The following is a 13,475-nucleotide window of genomic DNA, read 5'->3' on the forward strand; positions in this document are numbered from 1 at the left end:
TAGTACAGACTGGGAAGAGAACTCAGTGAGAGCAGCCCTTCAGGAAAAGACTTGGAAGTTCTGTTGGATGAAAAGCTTGACATGAGCCAGCAGCGTGTGCTTGCAGCCCAGAAGGCCAAGTGTGCATTCCGGGCTGCACCAAAAGAGGAGTGGACAGCAGGTCGAGGGAGGGGACTGTCCCCCTCTATCTACTCAGCCCTTGAGAGGACCCAACAGGAGTACTGCATCCAGGTCTGGGGTCCCCAGCACAAGAAGGATGTTGATCTGTTAGCACGGGTCCAGAGGAGGGCTACGAAGTTGATCCAGAGGGCTGGAGCCCCTCTCCTATGAAGAAAGGCTGAGAGCTGGGGCTAGAGAAGAGAAGGCTCCAAGGTAGACTTTATTGCAGCTTTTCAGTACTTAAAGGGGGCTTATAAAAAAGATGAACTTTTTGGACTCTTCTGAACAAAAGAGCAACTTTTTGCTCAGTCAAATGACAGGACAAGGGGGAATGGTTTTAAACTAAAAGAAGGGAGATTTAGATTAGAGGTTAAGAGTAAATTCTTCACTCAGAGGGTGGTGAGGCACTGGAACAGGTTGCCCAGAGAGGTTATGGATGCCCCATCCCTGGAGGTGTTAAAGACCAGGTTGGATGAGGCCCTGGGCAAACTGATCTAGTGGGTGGCATCCTTGCCCATGGCAGGGGGGTTGGAACTAGATGATCTTGAACTTACTTAGCAGTGGAGAATAAAATTTGTTCAGTGTGTGTTTATAGGTATAATCCCAAACAGCATGTTCTTCAGGAATTACTCTCAGAAACATGACTTTAATATGAATAAAGTCTGCAAAGTCTTCTGGCAAGCTTCGTGTTCTTTTCTATTCTATAAAACTAGTAAGTCTCAAAGTCTGGTAAGGCAATATAAATCTTGGTTTATGAAACTAAGATTCCCTGGGGTTAGTATCGCAATGTCTACAGAAATGTAAATTAATTCTACAGTTCATTCCCACTTTTGCATCCCTTTAGACTGACGCACAGCTTCAGGCGTATGATTTCTTAAGGTATTGCTGATAAGATTCTTCAATTACGGTATCTCTGTAATATTTTTTCTTATAAAGTAGCGGTAGAATATTATCCTACAAAACTTTGCAGAACAAGGTGCATTCTGTACAGTGCATAAAGACCAAATGTAAAACACTGACATATTCAGGCAAGCTGGCATTTGTCACACTGATATGAGAAAACTCTTACCTTACTTGTTTTGCAGGTTCTTACGTCCCAGCAGAGTATTGTTCTTTTCGAATCGCAGAGCAAATTTTTACCAGAATAGGTATGGATGATGATATAGAAACAAATGCCTCAACATTCATGAAGGAAATGAAAGAGGTATTAAACATAGCTAATCCAGGGGCCAGGGCCCATTTTTACTGTTAATCTGATTGAAATTGTACTAGTATATTTCTACCGAAAGAGTGTATTTTAGAAACAGTACAAAATTTCAGCTTTAATCTCTTACCTAAATGATAAACTACAGACAACATGCATTTCTTAAATAAAGATACTCCAATTTGGGTAGAAATTGGTGTTCGTTTGGACAGTGGTTCCAAAGTTTTTTTGTTATTTCTTGAGCCTTACAGAAGTATTTTTCTAAGCCTAAGCCTTCTCACTTTCTCTCCTAAACTGATACGATTTTGAGGAAAACTGATATGGTCAATGGAAAAAAGAAAGAGTGCTGTAAGACGAATCTTTGCTTGTTAAGAATTGACAGCTATTTGAAAGCTGTGAAAAAAGTAAAATATATGGATCTGACGGGTTTTTTTTTTACATTTAAGTTTTATCTGAATAATACAAACTATTCCTATTAGTAGCAGAGTTTTTAAAAAGATGCATTTCTAGGAATGACAACAAATTTAATATTTTCCTAGATAACATACATCATACAAAACGCTAATGACAAATCACTCATCATAATTGATGAACTTGGCAGAGGTACCAGTGCTGAAGAAGGTATTGGCATTTGTTATGCTGCCTGTGAATACCTGTTGAATTTGAAGGTAATTCTGGAAAAAAAAAAAAAAAAAAAAAGGTTTAAGCCTTCTAATTATTTTATCATACTGGAAGCAAACAGTAATTTCTCATAACTGAACTTAATTATTTTAGGTATTTCTTGCCTACATAAGACATTTGACATTTTTTTGTAACTGATGAATGCAAAGATATGGTGATAGACAAAAAATGCTGATGTAATCTGCACTTCGGTTCACTGGTCTCCATCTCTTTACTACTTGCTTGGAAGCTTGCTTTCTTGTCTAGAAAAAGGCTAACCGAGTCTGTTTAGTTTTGCTTAGTACAACTTTGTATGCTTGAACATTAAAGGTGAACCTCTTTACGTGTCTGTTATCTTACCAACGGTTCTTCCATACAACTTAAGAATTGATTATAGAGGTTAGAGGTTTGCTTAGAAAAGTGGAAGATTATTTTAGATGGGTTGGAAGTTTCTTTTATTACTAGTAACCTCTATTACTAGTTTTGTAATCAACCTCAGTTTGTTATCAGCTTTTTGACACGCATAGATTCAGTTTCTTGTCAGAGTTTTATTCAGAGCACTTATGTGGTTTGGTCTAAAAACACATTTTCTGTAGCTTGTACTGCTGGAAAAGCATTCACTGAAAATATTAAGGCAACCATTTGACAGTTGTTCAAAATAACCCAAGTCAGATTTTAAAAGCATCGTGGATTTTGTGTTACTTCTGATGTTCCTTTCCTTCCATTGAGAAAGGAGTGGGGGAATCCTGAATGGGATAAGATATCCTTGCCAATGATAGAACTCATGGCTTAATTTTTTTCATTTGTTTTAGTAATTATTTTAGTAATTTAAAGATGGCTTTTCAGAATTGTGGAGGAAAAAATGGACATCTGAGAGATCATTTTTCTTATCCCGTGCAATTTAGAATCATAGAATGGTTTGGATTGGAAGGGAGCTTAAAGATCATCTAGTTCCAACCTCCCTGCTGTGGGCAGGGACACCTCCCACTAGACCAGGTTGCTCCAAGCCCTGTCCAGCCTGGCCTTAAGCACTTCCAGGAATGGTGCGTCCACAGTTTCTCTGGGTGACCTGTTCCAGTGCCTCACCACCCTCTAAGGGACGAATTTCTTCCTAATATCTAATTTAATCTACCGTGTTTTAGTTTAAAGCCATTACTCCTTGTCCTATCACTGCATTCCCTGACAAAGAGTCCCTCTCCTGCTTTCCTGTAGGCCCCTTTAAGTACTGAAAGGCTGCTATAAGGTCTCCCTGGAGCCTTCTCTTCTCCAGTCTCAACAACCCGAACTCCCTCAGCCTGTCTTTGTAGGATAGGTGCTCCAGCCCCTTGATCATCTTCATGGCCCTCCTCTGGGCTCACTCTAACAGGTCCATGTCTCTTGTGCTGGAGTCCCCTGCGCTGAACACAGTACTGTAGGTGGGGTTTATTTATTAAAGGATCATTTCAAAAATAAATTTTCTTTTTTTCTTATTTAGGCATTTACATTGTTTGCTACACATTTCCTGGAACTGTGTCATATAGATGCTTTATATCCCAATGTGGAAAATTACCATTTTGAAGTGCAACATGTGGGAAGCAGTGCTATAAAGAAGGAAAAAATCGCGTACACTTACACGCTCTCTAAAGGATATACAGAGGAAAAGAACTATGGTAATGGATTCCACTATGACTCTTAATAGAAGACTGGACAAATTGAAGGATTGTGAGTCAGTAAAGAAATGAATGAGTGACAATAAGGTATAACTATGTTTTAAAGAGTTACAGAAATCCATACGTTTCCAAATGCTAGATTCCATAGTTGGATCTGTGATTTAGGTGACATTTAATCAATAGGTAGTTAGCTAAACATAATTATTGCAAGCCAGTGGTGACTGAGGACTCCAGATTACTCCAATCAGGTTTGAAATAACTAGACTTAAAATGCTTCTTTATCAGAATTTCAGTTGTAAATTTCTTTGCCTTTGTCAGTACAAGGTCAGTTTTGGATGCTACAGTCCTAACTCAGAAAAAAAACATGTTTAGACAGTGTTCTTAGAGAACAGGAGACCTTTAGTAACTCAGTGTTGCTTTATTGTCGTACTTGAGCAAAGTTACATTAAAAAAAAAAAAAGTGTAAGGGCAATTCTTGCCCCTTTTCAATTTTTAACCCTACAGTATTAGATGTAGGATTAGTGTAGACCTGATGAAGCACAGAATTTCCTCTCAACAGCCAGGGCAACAGGCAAAATGAAAAGTGAAAAAATCATATTAGGGCGGAAAATACCACATATTTTTCTTATCCTGAGTATCTGACACCTTGACTGCTGGCAAGAGTGTAGAAGTTGGAATGTGACATCCATATCCAGTAGATGCCCAGATTCAGTGGGGAGCATGTTTAGCACAATCTCAGTATCTTGCCAGCCTGCCAAACTGAAAAACTAAACAGAGAAGGCTATTACCACCACTGTCTCATTTTTTCCCTTTAGCCTCTAATGTATCAAATCCTGCCCACTTTCTGACAGCAGTAATTTAAGTGAAAGTGTATTTTAGAGGCACCATTACAACAAAGTAGGCATTTTATTTAGCACCTCTCAAAACAGTATTGTTTTGAAAAAGAGACCAAAAGAGAAAATTTATATTAATTTTTTTTTTAAATGAAAATTTCACCCTTTAAAAATGAGCTCAGCTGATTCTAGCACACATACTGTGAAGGATGGGAAAAGATATTTATCAAAAATCCTAATTTGTATTTTCTATGTTTAGGATTAAAAGCTGCAGAAGTTTCCTCTCTACCACCATCCATAATTTTGGATGCAAAGGAAATCACAAATCATATTGCAAAACAAATTTTGGTACGTAGTGGGTAGTTATACTTTAATTCATAGTTTTTATAAAACTGTATATTTTCATTGTTTCTAAAAGGCTACAGAATAAATGCTACATAAGGTTTTATGATGATAGATGGCATCAAGAAAGTAAAATTTTTATTTCTCAAACTAATTATAAGAGATTGTTAATTATAAGAGATCACTGTTAGGTGACAACACAAATAATTCCTTAGCATTAAAGGAGCATTAGATGTAATGTTGGAGTTTAAAACAAGAATCACCTGATCAGAAATAGGTTGGAAAACACACTATTAGTATTGTAATGACAGAACATCATTAATTTCCTATTTTAATGCATGAATATGTTTTTAAGAACAGCACCAGCAGAAAAGCACTCCTGAGATGATGAAACGCAGAGCTGTATATCATTTAGCAATGAGATTGGTTCAGACTGCCAGAAATTCACGATTAGATTCAGACAGTTTGCGAATATATTTGAAAGGTTTGAAGAAAAAGTATAAAGCCAGTTTTCCTGCATCTGAACAAAACGATGAACAACAGTAATGTATAACGCAGGCTGTTTTAATAATTTTTGACTGCAAGAAGATTCTGATTTTTTCCACAGTATTAGAAACACAGCTTCCTGTATGTCTATAATGTCTTCATTCTTAGTCTAAATTATACTCACTACCAAAGACCATATTCTTCATGTTTGTTTTTTTTTGTCACAAATAAAAGCATTTACTTTGTATGTGAAACAGTTCTTTTTTGATAATAACTATATTCCTTTCATTATTTTAGAGACAAAAAGTTGTATAATTAGCCATTTCCACATTATATATGTGGTACTAGAGCTCTTACATCCAATACCAAAGATTTTACCTAACAAAAAGCAGTCTTTGAAACAGACTGTCCGCTTGTCTTTCACAGACAAGTTCTGTTTGCGCTGTTGGATGTGCATGTGCAAATCCTGTTGCTCCCTGCTCATAGAGGGTTCTAACTCTCTAAATCATTGTTTAATGCAACATCAAGTAACCAGTCCAGTACTGCTTCTTCTCCAGAACTCGGCACCGAGGACTTTTTAACACTGTTTACTGGGTTTTGAGTAGAAAATAACGGGATATAAATTTTAACAAAATGCTATTCTTTTTCCTTTTTTTGTTAAAAAAACGGGTCTCTGGGTGCTGGGCTGCAGGTCGGGAAGCCCGGGGCTGGCTCCGCGGTGTCCGCAGTGTCAAGCCGCCAGGAGCACCTTCTCCCACAGCAAGCCGGGAGTTGTGGTCACTGGGCTCTGAGCTTCCCGTTGCCCACGTTGGGTTCGTTATTATTATCTCCCTGCCTTTTTTATCCTGGTAAAAAATGTACTGTTTCAGCTTGCCGTCGCTCAGCTTCCCAGCCGGGAGCGGCACGTTGCCCAAGGCAGATACTTCCTCCCTGAGGCGGCGTGGGGTGCAAATTTCTGCTGTTTTCGTTTGTGCTTCTTCTGGGAAAATGGTGTGGGAAGCTGTGCCTGCTGACCGCGGGACGCCCCCTGCCGGGGAAAAGTGGGTACTGCAGGCAGCGGTGGTCCGCGCATGCGCGGTGGAGCCCCAGCCGCCCTCTGCCGCCACCTGCTGGGGATAATTGGGTAGTGCAGGCGGCGCGGTGCCGCGCATGCGCGATGGTGCCCCGGGCCGCCCTCTGCCGCCACCTGCCGGGGATAATTGGGTACTGCAGGTGCCTCAGTGCGGCGCATGCGCGGTGGCCCCCCGGCGCCCTCTGCCGCCCCCTGCCGGGGAAAAACGGGTACTGCAGGCGCCTCGGGGCCGCGCATGCGCGGTGGCGCCCACGGGCGCCCTCTGCCGCCCCCTGCCGGGGAAAACTGGGTAGTGCAGGCGCCTCGGGGCCGCGCATGCGCGGTGACGCCCCCGGGCGCCCTCTGCCGCCACCTGCTGGGGAAAAGCGGGTACTGCAGGCGGCCCGGGGCCGCGCATGCGCGGGGCTGCCCCAGGCGCTCTCTGCCTCCACCTGCTGGGGATAATTGGGTACTGCACGCCCCTCGGGGCCGCGCAGACGCGGTAGAGCCCCGGGCGCCCTCTGTCGCCCCATGCCGGGGAAAATTGGGTACTGCAGGCGGCGCGAGGCCGCGCATGCGCAGTGGCGCACCCGGGCGCCCTCTGCCGGCACCTGCTGGGGAAAATCGGGTACTGCAGGCGCCTCGGGGCTGCGCATGCGCGATGGTGCCCCCGGGCGCCCTTTGCCGCCACCTGCCGGGGAAAAGCGGGTACTGCAGCCGGCGCGGGGCCGCGCATGCGCAGTTTTCTTTTTTCCTGCGAGTGATGTTACTACATTGATTTTCTTTTTGGGGTGTAATCTGTTACGCTGCTAGATTTTTCTTCCTGTGTAGAAGAAAGGTTGAGCTAATTCCAGTTAGCTTCAGTAACTTGCTTTCTCATATTGTCATTTCAATATTCAAAGCTGAAGCAAAAGCATTGGTATTGTTGCTTCTAGAGAGACACCAGTTCTCCTGTCTGCACTCTGCATGCTGTTCAGATAAGCTAGAAAAAAAAATAAAGGAAAAGAAAAACAGCTGCTGCTGCTCCTCCTGCTCTCTTTCTACTTTCTTGTGCTTTGCCCCTCCTTTTCACCTTTCCCAGGTGATTGGGTTTGGGTGCTGGGCGGGGCCAAATGGTATATGAGCCCCAGGTATGCCATCAGAGAGTTCATTCTGCCTGGGCTGCACTTTGGGGTAAGTGCTTTGGTTTTCCTTCAGTCAGTTGCACGGTTCTTTAGGTGGGTCAGAGTCTATGGACTGATGCGTTTCTAAGTAGATATTGGTACGTCCTTCTTTTTGAGGTAACAACTAGTAGGATCTGTTACAGGCAGTTGTGCGGAGAGCTGACAGAGGGCCCGAGACTGATTAAAGAGGCAGGATCCATGAAGTAGTGGGGAAGGGAAGAAGGTAGGCACTATGGGGTTTAGGAATTGATCTGGTAACTCTGTGCACAGACCAAGGTAAGAAATGTTAAGTATTGCCTTGGTGGTTGGGTGAGGCTCTGTGTGATATGTGATTGAGACATACTTTTGTACGAAGCGAGTGTGGAGAGTCCTGATCCGTAGTTCTGTAGCTCCGTGAGGGGCGTGGCTGGAGACAGATGAAGCGTGAGATAAGAGAGAGAAAGGAAGAGTCTCGGGACATCTGGTGTACGGTAGCCCTTGCACGGTAAAGTGCTTGGCAGTACGCCCCCATTTTCCAGAATCGGAACGTTAGTGTGTGGTACCCTGCAGGAGGGAAATTTCTGTAGCAGCACACTGACAAGGGCTAGGAAAAATGGGAAATATGAGTTCCAGGGAACAGGGAGATATCCCTTGGGGAGTGCCTACCGACAGGTCTTCCTGAAGAATGATAAGAAATTGGAAAAATAATATCAAAATCAGAGGAGATGATAAAAGAAAGGGGAAAAAAAAAAAGGTTAAATATTGTGTATCAGTCAGGACAAAAGAACCAATTAAGGAAACAGCAGTATTTTGGCCAAAATACGGGTCTGATGAAAATCCGGGCTTTAAATTCTTATGTAAACAATAAGATTCCTTTTCTGGAGAAGGAGCCAAGTTACGCTCCCTGTAATCCTAATATTGCACCGGTGGCAGCAGCAGTCGCTCTAGGAAGGGAGACAGGGACTGTAATTAACACTGTCCCTAGAGAAGGAGTGTACTCTAGGCTCTGGCAAGAACAAGGTAGAAGAGATGCTGAGAATTTTGCCTTCCCTGATACTAACAGTACTAACGCTAACTGTGTATCCTCTTAGGTGAACTCCCCCCTCTCCTTACCGGCAGAGAGGTTAGGAGTTTTAAGGAGGAGACGAAGTCCTTAGTTGAGGACCCCAACAGGCTAGCTGAACTATTAGACCAGTTCCTAGGACCTAACTTACGCTCTTGAGGGGGAATTATAAGTATGTTGTTTACAGGGAAAGAAATAGGAATGATCGGGAGGAGAGCTGCTATACAAAAATGGGAGAGAGAGCTCATCCTCCAGGACCAGGGGTAATACCGGCAGGGTAGAAATACCCACTTGCTGATCCTGGCTGGAGTAATAATAATGCACAACACAGAAATCATATGAGAGATTTGGGGTCAGAATGAGAAAGTACTCGTGGATGAATCCCGAGGACCTGGTATCCCAAGGTCCCTTGAAAGTTCATTTTGTGATTAAAGCCTGGCAAGATACACAGAAAAAGCTCCAGAAGGTGGGGGGATGTAGCGAACAGTCACTGTGGAGTCCTGCAGGAGGCCCTGGAGGTGTATATCGGGAGGGGAGATGAGAAGGAAAAGCAGAGAGCGAAACTACTGGTATTGACAGTGTAGCAGGTAGTGAGGCGGAGGGTTGGAGAAAGAGGAAGAAAATCTTCAGGGGGAGTCAGGGCCAGGATGGAAAGGAGAGGAAGGGAGATGAAGGAACGGCAGGCAAGGAAAGCTCAGGAACAGGCTTTGAAGCGTGGCCAGGCTGGCCCCTTCAAATAGGAATATCCGGAGTGGAAGAAGGAGGAGAGAAGGAAAATGGGAAAGTACAGGCTGGAGAAAGATAGAAGTGTTAAAAAGGGTTAGTGAAGGTGTTAAAGGTGTGGTATGTAGTGTTTGACAGAGCTGTTTGAAGTTGAACGAGTAGGGAAAGAGGATGAAGGCATTATCTAAGTAACAGTCTAGAAGTTTTGGTATATTTGCTGTGGTGTTTGGTCAGTTTCCCAAGTACTGGGGGGGGGGGGGCAGCCTGCTTCCCCCCCCGCCCCCCCCCGAACCTTGCTATGTGAACCCAATACACTAGGGCAGCTAGATCATTATTGGCTTGTAAAGTATCAGGGATTAAATTAACTAATGAAACCCTAAAAGTGATGGGGGTAGAAGGGGCTGGGATAACAGTGCCACTTTTGGGGAATACCAGGCTGAGAGTAGGGGATAAAATGATCGCTGGGCAATTACTGTATGTACCAAAGGCAGGGACTAACTTGTTGAGAAGGGATTTGATGATGACATTGGGCATTCAAATAGCAAATTGTTAGACTGGAATAACAGTGTTTTTAATGGAGTGCTCTCAGGCCCTGATAGCAAAGATCTATTCACCTCTGACTGGAAAGACCCTGAAATGGGGGCGGAAGCAACAATACAGGCAGACAGTTTTACCTCAGGGGTTTACAGGGTCACCAATTAATTTGGGCAAGTTCTAGAACAGATTTTGGAGCGATTACAACCTCCCGAGGAGGTATTACTGTTACAAATATGCAGATGATCTTTTATTGTCAGGACAGGAGAAAACAGTTGTGAAGGAAGCTACTGACAAGCTATTCGACTTTCTGGGAAAGCAGGGCTTGGGAGTATTGAAAAATAAATGACAGTATGTAGAAGGAGAAGTCAGGTATTTAAGGCATCTAATGTCTGAGGGAAAACGAAGAATAAATCCAGAGAGGATTCAGGGAATTCTTGAAAACTAAGACAGAATTAAAAAGTTTTAAGAGATTTTTTTTTTTTTTTTTTTTTTTTTTTTTAAGGAATCAGGAGCCACGAAGTCTGAGGGAAAATGGATGCTCCCTGCTGGGAGAGAAATGCTGAATAAAGCACCAATGAGGCAAATATTAACTGTTTTACATCAAAAGAGTCATTGGCAGGTGCAATCAATGTGTGATGTTGTGCTAAGAAAGTATGTCTGTGTAGGAATATACACTTTAGCGAAGCAAACATGCAGAGGATGTACCATATGTCAAAAGGTAAATAACAAGGTCATCCGTAACCCACCTAGAGGGGGACGGGAGCCAGGGATTCGACCTTTCCAAAGCATAGAGGTAGACTTTACCGAATTACCTGAAGCAGGGAGACTTAAGTACTTGTTTGTCCTAGTTGACCACATGACTGGATGGGTGTAAGCTTTCCCCTCGGTATCTGCCACTGCGAACATGGTGGCTAAGGTATCACCAGAGCAAATAGTCCCTAGATGTGGGATAGTTGAAAACATTGATTCAGATCAAGGAAGTCACTTCACTTGACAAGTACTGCAAGGGTTAATGCAGGCCTTAGAGATTGAATGGAATTTTCACACCCCCTGGCACCCCTCCTCTTCTGGGAAGGTAGAGCGAATGAACCAGACATTAAAGAAGCAATTAACTAAATTAGTGTTAGAAACCCAACTTCCTTGGGTAGAATGATTACCTTCAGCACTCCTCCAGGTTCAAACAGCACCGGGACAGGATCTAGGAATTTCACTGCATGAGATGCTGTTCGGATTCCCCTATCTGGGCAGAAGGGATTAAATACCGCAATTCGAAACAAGAGAGAGTTTTCTTAAGAACTGTATTCTGGGGTTGTCCTCTTCTTTGTCATCTCTCAGAACCCGTGGGTTGTTGGCTCAAACCCCACCTTTGGAATTCCCCATTCTCCACCATCAGCCAGGAAACTGGGTCCTGATTCGGACCTGGAAAGAATCAAAACTCCGGCCTGAATGGGAAGGACTATTCCAAGTACTACTAACCACTGAAACAGCCGTAAGAACTGCAGAAAAAGGCTGGACTCACTATACTCGAGTGAAGGCGTCCGTCAACCCTAGTACCTGGGAAGCTGTTCCTACAGAAGACTTGTTGGAAGTTGAAATCTGTCCTGGTTTCAGGTAGGACAGAGTTAATTTTCCTCCTAGTAGCTGGCAGGGTGCTATGTTTTGGATTAGAATGAGAAGAGCGCTGATAACATGCTGATGTTTTAATTGTTGTAGAGCAGTGCTTACACCAAACCAAGGACTTTTCAGCTTCTCGCTCTGTCCTGCTAGCAAGCAGGCTAGGGATGCAGCAGGAGCTGGGAGGGGACAGACCCAGGACAGCTGACCCAAACTGGCCAAAGGGGCATTCCATACCATCTGATGTCATGCTGAACAATATATAGGGGTGGCTAGCCGGGGTGGGGGGCGGGCTGCTCGGGGATAGGCTGGGCATCGGTCAACGGGTGGTGAGCAATTGCATTGTGCATCACTTCTTTCGTACACATTATTACTATTAATACTATTATTATTATTATTATTGTTATTCTTTTCCCTGTCTTAATAAACTGTCTTTATCTCAACTCACAGACTTCACTTTCCCGTTTCTCTCCCCCATCCTGGAGAGGGAGGGGGGAGGGTGAGCAAACAGCTGTGTGGTGTTTGGCTGCCAGCCGGGCTAAACCACAACAAAATCGAAGAGAAAAATCTCATAGCGGACTCTGAGCAGGATAAAAGCTTACAATTGTAAACTAACCGTTTATTTTCACAGGTAACTAATGAGTGTGACTCGTGATTGAGAGAAAGGACTGGCCTATGGCAAATTGAAGTGCTCCCAAGGGGTTTTTGTTCTAGTAGTAGTGTACATATATCTTACTCTTTGTATTGGTAATTATTTGGAAACCTAAGGGTTAAAAACAATGACAGGGAAAAGTCAACTATTAATTTTGTTTCTAGTGATTGTGGGCCTCAGAGAAGGCCTTGGTCAATTGGCAACTTGGAAAAGGCATGACCAGATAATAATAAGATGGGATACCCCATCAGAATAGGGGGTGAATGTGACAGAGGATTATGTATCACAGTCTGTCATGTTTAATGTTTGTGAGGTGTTAGCTTGTGGAGATTTAAATGCCCAATGGCAATTGAGCAGAGAGAACAAATAACTGGGAGAGACCCAACAGCCAGATTGAGAACAGCTGTATGGAAACGATCCTCTATTGCCATCAGAGAAAGGGAGAAACTCAAGGAGAAAACAGGAGAGAAGACAGGAGGCCCTCTTTGAAATGTGGCAGTTCAAACATTTGAGATTGAAACAGGGTATGGGGATGTGAATGCCCGGATAGAATGGGTCAAATATACTGTCCAGAGTCTCAACCATAGCAATTGCTATGCTTGTGCCTCGGGATGACCGATTGCCCAGACAGTGTCCTTCCCATTGGGGTGGACCAGGGATTCCCAGGGGATGCGATGTATGATTGCATTGTACCAAGAAAAGGCTGCCTGGGGAAATGAGGCCTGTAAGTCTCTCTCTTTGCTGTTCCCTTCCTTGCGTGATAGCAGTATCAGGGTTCCCCCTGCATTCTCTACAGCTATAGGTAACCATACAGCTTGCCTATCACGGCAAGCCAGGAATCAAATTGCTTCAGGGTTTGAGTCGCTGTTCTGGTGGGTAACAATCAATAAGAGTATTTATTACAATCAGCAGATATTCATAAATTATACAAGGGATGCGATAAGAGAAATCGCTGAACAACGAGATGCCACCAGCAGAATGGCTTGGGAAAACAGAATAGCATTAGATATGATGATCGTGGAGAAAGGAGGTGTGTGTGTGTGTGTGTGTGAGATACTGAGCAACCGTTGTTGCACTTCTATACCCAACAATACTGCCCCGGATGGCACAGTAACTAGAGTGTTGCAAGGGCTTACCGCCCTTGCCAGTGAATTGGCAGAATAATTAGGAACAGGCACTTCCATCACGGGGTGTTTGGAATCTTGGTTTGGTAAATGGAAAGGGATCATAGTGTCCATATTTGCATCCTTGATCGTAGTAGCAGGAGTTTTGACAGCCATAGGTTGTTGCATTATCCCCTGCGTAAAAGGACTAGTACAGCGGTTAATTGAAACTGCACTGTTGAAACGAATGACCATGG

General features: G+C 43.5%; 1 protein-coding gene across 7 annotated transcripts in view; it reads left to right on the plus strand.

Moving 5' to 3' along the window:
- Window positions 1–10,363, plus strand: part of MSH4 (mutS homolog 4) — a 36,724-nt gene extending 26,361 nt beyond the window's left edge. Inside the window, exons 16-20 of one of the 7 annotated variants that reach the window (XR_007708592.1) lie at window positions 1,245–1,363; window positions 1,903–2,031; window positions 3,498–3,759; window positions 4,765–4,853; window positions 10,352–10,363. Coding sequence is in view for 3 of the 7 variants with exons in the window: in XM_035564361.2 (XP_035420254.1) it covers window positions 1,245–1,363; window positions 1,903–2,031; window positions 3,498–3,672; window positions 4,765–4,853; window positions 5,208–5,393 (698 nt within the window). In the remaining 4 variants the exon portion in view is untranslated. Of the gene's footprint in view, window positions 1–1,244; window positions 1,364–1,902; window positions 2,032–3,497; window positions 5,582–10,351 lie in introns of those variants that run through there. The other 6 variants (XR_004781396.2, XM_035564361.2, XM_035564363.2 and 3 more) reach the window with 6 other exon arrangements.
- The last annotated feature ends 3,112 nt before the right edge of the window (window positions 10,364–13,475 follow it).

Source organism: Cygnus atratus, chromosome 8 (assembly GCF_013377495.2).
Source record: "Cygnus atratus isolate AKBS03 ecotype Queensland, Australia chromosome 8, CAtr_DNAZoo_HiC_assembly, whole genome shotgun sequence".
NCBI classification, from domain to species: Eukaryota; Metazoa; Chordata; class Aves; order Anseriformes; family Anatidae; genus Cygnus; species Cygnus atratus.